Raw genomic sequence first — 9,820 nt, 5'->3', positions numbered from 1 at the left:
AATGAAAATGAATATTTTGACACCACATAAATTGATGATAAATATTTATGGCATCATCATTTAAATCAAACGATAAAAGAAGAAAATGTTCTTGGTCGGAACCCCCCCCCCCCCCCTCCCTACCCCTCACGTGATTTGTAAGAGTGATTTGTAAGTTTGCAATATATTGATTTCAATCAACTTCACAATTTATTTAATGACGTCATTCACTTTTGTGCATTTAATTTTAACCACGTTTCTTCCTTCTTTTTTTATTGAAAGTTCCATGGGATTAAGAATGATTGTTTATCTTTTATCTTATTCGGCATCACAGTATCGAGAAGATGTATACGTGACAAAAATAAGGTTAGTCTATTATGTAAATCATCCTGCTAATTTGTATTATGTTTTATAGCATGCCTATCTGTTTGAAAATGCGTATAAACAATACATTTCCATCCAGAATCTACTCACAAACACATCGATCTCAAGGCTGCCGTTTTATTGAAGAACACAGTATGAGTATGTGCAATTTGGCTACCACTGCATATACTGTGTTTTATTTTTAAACAACGACAGTAGAGGTTACAAGATGAAGATGAAGAAAGTTTGCTTGATTTTAAAAAATTGAGATCCGAGATTTTCAAGTTCAAGTTCAACGTCTTTATCTGCAAAAGGCGGATTACCCATCACTGCAGATTTTTTAAAAACTATGTGGTGACTTTCTCCATTATTGTGTTATTGAGTTGAAAGATAAATGTTTAATAGTTGGCCAAATTTGTTGTTGTTGGTAATATCTATGATTTCTGGTGGGAGAGTGTTCCATTCCTTGATGGTTCTTGGAAAGAAACTGTTTTTATATTTGTTAGTTCTGTATGTCGGGGTTGTGAACTTACTGCTATGATAATTTCTTGTTATAAGTACAGTGTTGTTTTGTGAAGCACCTACTGTGGTAGAGTTACTGCTGTTTTGTTGGAATATTTTTTTTCTCTTGAACAATGCGACGGTTAATTACCACTACCATTATATAACACAGCAAGTTAAAGGTATGTCCTTTGGTAAAATATTTAAAAAAGAGCCTGAAACATTTTTCGTAAAGAGGATACATTATGATGTATGAAAATGTTTCATGCAAAACTTCTCATCATCAAAATACACTTAAATCATAGAGACTACTATTATTACTACTACTATTACTACTACTTCACCTACTATTACTACTACTACTACTACTACTACTACTACTACTACTACTACTACTACTACTACTACTACTACTATTACTACTACTACTACTACTACTACTACTACTACTACTACTACTACTACTACTACTACTACTACTCTATAACTCTCCTCTTTTTCTTCTTTGGTATGTTCCTGATTTTTGTCCCGATCTCGGTGGTGGAAAGTTTAGTCCCTTACCGCACTCAAGATGAGTACATTGTCAGTAACAGCGTTGTCTCTGTTGCTGTTGGCCTGGGACCCGTTGTAAAGGGATTTGAGCACATTTGTGGCTGTTGCTCTAAATAAAAGCTCAACTCGTTTTATTTTTTGGTTTTATTACGTGAAGATTTATTTGTATCTCACTCCTGCACCAAAATGTATCACTGCGCCAATCTGAGGACCATCAGAGGGGTGAAAATATATAAACGGGATTTTGTTACAGCCTTATGCTTATAGGAAAAGTACCAAGCTTCTTAGATAAATTACTCAAAACTACCAAACTGGTAGTGGAAAGAAAAGAAAAGAAAAAAAAAACCAGAGACAAGTGTAGTCAAATTAATTGTTTGCTGGTTTTTGCTTTTTTATACGGCTAATGTTATCTCAGCCAATATTGATGCTATGCTTTTACGTGAAATAATCACAAAATCCTCCAGCCAGTTATAACGTACCAACACACACAACCATGTGTAAGCGTGTCCGGTCAATACAATATAGTAAGAACTGATTATAAAAATGTCTGGCTGAAAAAAACAAACAAATAAAAACAAAGAGCGGAATGACGTCAAATTCGTCCCATCTACAATGATGTTGTTTATTTTCCTCCCACAGGAAAGATCCCTCTGATTAACCATGCCCTGAGATGTTGAAGACAACGTACATTTTTCCTATCCTCTGTTTATTGTATTATTCCGTGATGAAAGGATATGGTAAGTAAAAGGATCTGGCATCTATATTCTGCCGTATTCTGAAAAACAAACCTAAAAATTTCGGCCAGAAAACTCGTCCTTCAAATATCCATCGGTTATAATGACTAAAGGGGACAAGTAACCGATTAGTTAAGGTATTGCACTTTGACCCGGAAGGTCCCGGGTTTGAGGCCCGCTTCGGGTACCTTCGTTTATTTCCTTGAGCAAGATTAATTAAACCCCGATTTGCTCATTTGGACAACATGGGTGATCCCTGTTGACATCAGACATCTTGTTTGATGAATTATCTATACTCCTCCGTGGAATGCGAAATGATGTCGTTGCGGAAGGGAGCAAGTTTTTGGGGGGTTTTTTTTACACTGACTCTCATCTCGCCAAAATCTCTCAAACCTGGGACTTCAATGAAAAATCGAGGTCATCAATTTGTCTGTGAATTTGACAAAATTGTATAGTCAGTTATTTTATATAAAGATAAAGGGGATCTTGTCGTCTGCAGTTTTGACTCAACCGGAAACTATATTTAGGTATATTTTTTTAATCACGTCACCAATCACATGATTTGTTTCTGTCCAACTCCAACGATTGAATATTATTTAAATAAATGTGAACAATATTTTTCAAAAATAATATTACATTACTGAAAAGATTTGCCTTTCTGCTTTTATTTGAGCTATTTAAATGCATTTGACCTTTTATATAACGCGTTTATATAACCGATTACCCCCCCCCCCCCTCCGAACCCCACCCCTCTATAATCAAAGCACGGTGAGAAAATTGATAATAAATAAGCTGAAGATTACAAATTATTGGTGGTACACATCCACGTTTTACAATACTTGGGGTGATGTGTTAAGAAATATAAAGAAGAAAAAAATATGTATTTAATTTTTTTCCAGGACTTTTAACATTCTGTTTTTCTGCGATTTCGGCAAAAAACAACAAAACAAAACAAAACAAAACAACTCAGTTTGAATGCACATAAAGTTTTTGATCGTTCAAAATAATATTATTTCATAACTTATACAATAAGAAAGAGCAGCTTTTCTAGTTTCATTAAACGTATTTAAAGTTATTTTTAGTTAATTATCAATGGTGATGCGATTAAAATAAAATCCCTACTCCTTTGTTCAAAGGGCCGTAGGAGCACGAAAACAAAACCACACATTTTAAAAGAAAATTTCAATGAAGTCCCAGGTTTGGGAGTTTTTGACAAGACGAAAGTCATTTCAAACGGTCAACAGGTCGTAGAACAATTTTTCTGTCCAGCGCATTTATATAGCATTTAATGGATTTTTAAATACTTGAATTTATTTTGTTCCTTACCACTGCTGCTAAGCAATTGCACAAGACACTTTTCAAGTACTGCTAAAATAATGTCGAGAGGATTTTATCTCTTCTAAACTGAGAAAGTTTTGATAATAAATAAGTACATCTGGACATCGTATGTTCCATTATATCCATATAGTGGTTCGTCCCACTTGAGCCTGTCATCACTTGTTTCACCAAGGTATTCGTAGTGAGGAACTCGTCTTTTGGTTCCTTCACTTTTCTTAAGTCAATCACTAGCTCCTTTGTCATGTTTATGTAAAAGAAACTCGTTCCTAATGTTAATAAAAACAAGCTTTTCTAAAGATTTCATGACTATTGAAGTTAGTGCAACAGGCTCTTTATTTGGAAGAGGAATAATTTTTGAAGTTTTCCAAAATGCAGGGGTCGAAACGTATTGGAGAGACATGTTAAAATATGTGGATTAATGGGGGAAAGCGGATGGGCACATTCTTTTAATAATTTTCCTTTCAACCCATCTGGCCCAGCAGCTTTCCTCTCGTTTAGTTTTGAAAATATAAATCTCGTTTCTTCTTCACTGACCTCAATAGTCATTTCATCTTCCAAAGTCCTGTCTAATTTATGTTTTACATTTTCTATAACACGTGAATAAAATCTGTTTCGATTTCGTTGCCTTCTGGTATAATCGTGGGCTTTGGATTGCAGTTGACAGCAATTTTAAGACTCCGTCACAGGTCCTTTATAAAAAGCACCTCTCAATATTATTTACTTACATCTCTACAACTAGATACAACTCTTTTTGTTTTGTTTTTCGATATCTTTTGTTTCATTAAAGAGATGTTTCTATTGATTTACTAGAAGTTTTACATCATTTGTTTTCCAAGGCTGGTTGGAATAATATCTTATTTCTGTTTAAAACACACCAGCTGTTCTCAGAATTTGTAATAGCTCCTCAGTCATTCAGCTCATCCACACTATCACATGATTTGATAAAAACATTCCAATCAGCGCATTCAAAACAACCACGCAAATCTTCACACACAGTTCCATTCCAGATCTGTACACTTATTAAAAAGGGTTTTACACTTACACGTTTAAAAACAGGGTAAGTGGGAAGTAGCGAGAGTATGCAGTGGTCAGATAAACCTAATGGGCATGGGGTGAACATAAATTTAATAACCATTTTAACATTACATAAAAATAAATTGAATGTTTTTGTGTCCCTTATATCGAAGTACACGTATTGATAAAGTTGTTACAATCACCTGTGACGATTAATACGGCGTCGGGTGACTGTATTTCTTTCCTCAAAATGTTCTTTGCTGTGTTGTTGTCTGATAATGGTGAAATGTAAACGTTGGTAAAAAAAAAAAAAAAAAAAAAAAAAAAAAAAAAAAAAAAAAAAAAAAAAAAACGAAAAAAAAAACGTTGGCTTTTATATAGCACAATATCCACTACATGTGCTCAAAGCGCTTTACAAGGAGTCCCTGACCAACAGCAACATGTAACATGGAGAACGAGACAGGATGTCTGCTATGCGATATGATATTTTTTCGGGCAGAGACAATGCTGTCAACGGCCAGGTACTCATTTTACACATGTGAGTAAAGAGCCTTTTCCAAAGACTCAACTATGCGCCGATAGGCTCGAACTCAGGACCTTCCGATCTGAAAGCGAGTGCTATATCACAAGACATTATTGATGATAATGATGATGATGATGATGATGATGATGATGATGATGATGATGATGATGGTGGTGGTGGTGGTATGAGCGTATTCGCGGGGTAGATAATATTATGGTCGTGAAGATACAGTTAGAAATAATATGTGAGCCTTATATCTACTTTTTGTTGTTTGTTTTTTAGCCCTCTTTGAACCGGATAGCTTTGGACGAAAATTCATCGTACCGCTTTTATCGAATGGAATGACCAAATCCCCAGTCCTGATCAAAATGACAACTCAATCTTACGTGGTGGTTGGAGCAACAGTGCAAACCCCCGAGGTGGAAATCATGCCGACTCAACACGTACAGTTAAGAAGGGGCATTGTTAAAGAGGTGAGATGATGTTTATGATGTAATATGATCACAGTATACGATTCTTTCATTAATTTGGCTTTCATTTATAAAAGAGTTATTTTTTAACATGCCCAATAACACAACGAGCTTGCGAAGAGTACATTTAGTTCATCTCTCAAAGTAAGATTATTAAATATTTCGTGACCACTTGTATTGTAGTAGTACTTCTATTCGCCATTATTTGTGTTTTTCTCCATCTGCCTGAATGACAAATTTGACCCCAAACATTAAACTAGGTACCACAATATACGTCATTTTTGTGGCCGGAATATTTTGCGTCACACGTCGAGAAAAGAAATAATTTTAAACAGGGCCATTCAACCATTAATACATCGGCCATTAAAAAACGTACAGAGCTAAATTTGGTATCGTCTTAATGAGAAAGGTTTCAGCTTGATTTCTATACCACTTCAAAAGTAAAAAGAATGGGCATTGAAGGTTAAAGAATGCCGTTTTAAAACTTTACAGCAGATAAAAATCCCGACAGATTATTGATATATTTGAACCGAGTCTGTCTAAAAGACAAACATATTTTCTCTATTTCTACCAATTTTTAAAAAATGAGGGTTGTTTAATGGCCGAGGTATCCCATTTTAAAAAAGCCCACCAAACCCTTGTTCTCAGCTTTGGGCGTTATCGGATTTTTTACATCTCATTGTGGATACCGGGACATTCAAATATACCAGGAAATGACAATGCAGACAGACTAGACAGACTCGGATCAACACTTTTACAACCATCAATTCCAGTATCCTTAGATACAGCGAAACAAATAATCAAAACAAATAAGAGAGAAGAATGGATGAAGAGTTGGGCAATGAGCACCACGGGTAGATGTATGTTTCCCCATATGACCACTCCTGTAAAGACTGATTGCCTAAATAAGCTCAGAAGACACCAGCAAAGCATCATCTTTCAACTAAGAACACAACACATACCGCTCAACAACCATTTAAGCAAAATTACAAAAGACACATCCCCTTCCTGCCCCCTATGTCATCACCCCAATGAAACAGTAACACACCACTTGCTTGAATGTCAACCTCTTGAAGATCTGAGATGCACATTCCTCCCACCAAATCCAAGCATCAGTAACACACTTTATAGTCACCTGGAACAACTACAAAAGACGTCTAACTTTTACGTCATGGCACAAGACCGAAACGGCAAGAGCTCAGGTAGTCGCTGGTTCGGATAAGATAAGATAAGACACCTCATTGTAGTTTGTAACAGCACTCAAAATGCCTTGAGAATTATTGACAAAAAGAATAGCGTTCACGAAAACCACATGAATAACTTATCAAAGTACCTTCATAGTTTATGTTCTAGATAGTTTAAAACAAGATGAATACGATAAATATTGTTATTTCAATTGATAACTCGGCTCGGTAGGTGGGTATGTTTTAACTCACTAATTCCTATAAACTTTTGCTACTTTACAAAATTGGAAAAAATGTATTAAAAATGAGCATGTGCATAGATAGTTTTATTCAACTACCATTAACATGTAAAAATTAAAAAAATAGCTTTGATAATACGCCTATAATTTGTCTCAGAAAAATGTAATAAATAGACATGGGGTAAAAGTAACCCGGGTAAACTACGGTTAGGTTGTCTCTGTCACAAAAAAAGGGAATGTCGCCTAACATGCATACTGTCTAGTCCAACATGTTAAGTGTTGATGTTGGCTAAGGACCCCTTGTAAAACGCTGTGGGCACGGTTAGGGTATATTGCATTATATAAATATATAAGCTCTTTTTAACAATTTGAATTTATGAATGATCAGTTTGGTCAATGCCTTATTTGAGAAAAGCTGATGCGTGCCACAAAAAAAAAAAAAAAAAAAAAAAACACAAAAAAAATAAAACCCAACGTTTTTTACAAACAATAATCTGAACGCCTCGTAATATTTCTGCTAATATGTTAAAGTAAAATTGGGTATTACCCAAATTAAAAAGGTTATAGTAACGATTATTTTGTCTATTTAAGAGAATAAACTGTGCAGCAAATGTACTCGCTCAATCTTGTATAAAGAGATAAACGATTGAGAGGATATTTGGACGAACTAAAGTTTTTAGATTTGTTTTTGAAAGAGATGTTTATAAAATTATTCTGATGGTCCATAATTGTATGCATCCACGTTATCGGCCGTTATTTTAAAGGAAAAAAAACCCAACAAAACAAACAAAAAAAAACCCCAAAAAAAAAAAACTCCTGTAGGGGAACTTTATCTTTAGGGACTATACCAAGGGGAGACTGGAATAACTCAGGCGTCAGTCGCAATACAGCGCCTCAAACTGAACCACATATCGCAGCGGGTATTCGAACTTGGAACCTTTAGGGTACGAAGCAAAAACCGTACCATCGAGCCATACTGCTAATAACGGTACGTAAGTCTGCTTGCCAGATTGATCATACGAGACTCATGCACAAACGTTTCTTTTCTGTTCGAGACAAGTAACTGATAACTAATCACCTAACTGACGGTCTAGATTAACAACTAGAGAGGCTCTAATAATTTGTGCAAAACTACATGGGGTCCCGTAAGTTTGTATCCAATGAGAAAATAGTTTACACAGAAACAGGCAGCACAGCTAGGCAAGGATTTTCGAGAAAATATAGAGAAATAATTAAAGTTACAGCCACAACTCGAAAAAATGACTTTAAAGATTATAACGATTTTTTAAAGCAAATACATCTTCAATGAATTTCAACTTGTCCACCATTATGTGTAATCCGTGCCCTTGATGCGTCGTTCAAGTTCTCTCCAAGTATTTTTGAGTAGTTCTTCCTGACTGATTCAACTGTTAACAATACAGTGGCAACAAAAAACCCCGACAAAATCTCGAATGGTTTTTTTGTGAATTGAAACCAAAATCATATTGATATTTTTATTATTTTTAGAATAATTAATATGATTTGTCATTAGTTCCAAATTTCTGGGACAGCCTGTATTAACATTGCTAGCAGAGTTGAGTTTTTAAAATGTAGTTTTTAAGGGCTTCATGGCGTTTGCAACAAATTTAGGTTATTTTAGCGGCAGCAAAAATAAAGAATGAGGGAAAGTAAAAAACAGTATAGATGTGAAAGTGAAAGTACATGAGAAAAACTAATACAAAGGGAATGTTTCAAATAGCATACATGTGTAATGCAAACTATCACTTTGGCTTGTTTGAGATCGCCTAAAATCTCATCCAGACGCAAGCACAGGTACTCACCAAGATGATTACACTCAAATAATTACAAAACATTATATTCAAAGCTAAAACAAAATACAGAACATAACAGAAAGATCATGTACAACGTAGCAATGACTATGAAAAATGTTTTTTTTCTCATTTTGAGGAAAATTTTTTGTCTGAAATCAAAGCCCTATCTCCACTGAGTAAAAATGTTTTTGAATTTTGAAAATCCATTCATAAATAAACAAGTTGTGCAGTTTCAAAGGTGTCATTTATTTGGATGACCCGCAAAGAGGAAAAAAACGCGAAAATATGGGACGCTTTTTCGGCATTTTTTTTCGACCTTTGGTTGAATCTTGCATAATAAGTGGATTAAAAGATTGAAACTTGAAGAGCAAATTAGGATGGTGTTTTGTAAGATACGGGAAAAGTACTCGTCATATTCATATGAAATTGTACAACCAAAAAGAAGAAATGTTCATTTATTACCTTGTCAGCGACAAAGCCTCCACGCCCGGTAGTTTTAGAAATATTTTACTCCAAAGAGTAAAAATCTATTTTTAACGGTCTTCTGGTATTGCACGAGTTTTGTCGCTTGACATAATCTAAAATGACCTTATTTCTAACTGTGTGCCAACTTTCAGTCATATTCATCGATAAACAGCGTCGTAATTATTTTTTTTTAAATAGCATATACGAAACGGCTTCGTCCCATATTTTGACGCGAATTCGGGCACTTCGTGAGCGAAAATGAGGCCCAAAGATTTGTGCGGGATAGTCATTGCTATACAACGAAAAATAAAAATATCATCTCCCCAAAACAAACACTATACGTTTGACTGTTCCCACTTAGCCAAGAACTAAGGCCGGAGCATACCAAGTAATGCCTTTCCGAGACAAAAATAGAAAGCAAACCTGAAAACAGATAATATAGGGGAATAGACGTCTTCTGTATGGTCTTGTGGTATGGCACTCGCTTTCAGATCGGAAGGTCCTGGGTTCGGACCTCGCTCGGCGCATATTCGAGTCTTTGGAAAAGGCTCTTTACTCACATTCTCTCGCCGTATTCGGGTGTAAAAGGAGTACCTGGCCGTTAACAATGTTGTCTCTGTCGGAAAAAAATCGCATTATATTATCGC

General features: G+C 35.3%; 1 protein-coding gene across 1 annotated transcript in view; it reads left to right on the top strand.

The window, feature by feature from the left end:
• Positions 1-271: 271 nt before the first annotated feature.
• The window catches only part of LOC144971666 (uncharacterized), a 110,496-nt gene continuing 100,947 nt past the window's right edge, over positions 272-9,820 (top strand). The window contains exons 1-3 of the mRNA XM_078912740.1: positions 272-345; positions 2,035-2,132; positions 5,287-5,477. Of these exons, the coding sequence (XP_078768866.1) occupies positions 2,066-2,132; positions 5,287-5,477 (258 nt within the window). The 5' untranslated portion in view covers positions 272-345; positions 2,035-2,065. The remainder of the gene's footprint in view (positions 346-2,034; positions 2,133-5,286; positions 5,478-9,820) is intronic.

Source organism: Berghia stephanieae, chromosome 4, assembly GCF_034508935.2.
Source record: "Berghia stephanieae isolate SIO BIC M18660-M18661 chromosome 4, UCSD_Bste_1.3, whole genome shotgun sequence".
Lineage (NCBI taxonomy): Eukaryota > Metazoa > Mollusca > Gastropoda > Nudibranchia > Aeolidiidae > Berghia > Berghia stephanieae.
Note: the sequence above shows the minus strand (reverse complement) of the source record. Positions and strands in the feature narration are given on the sequence as shown.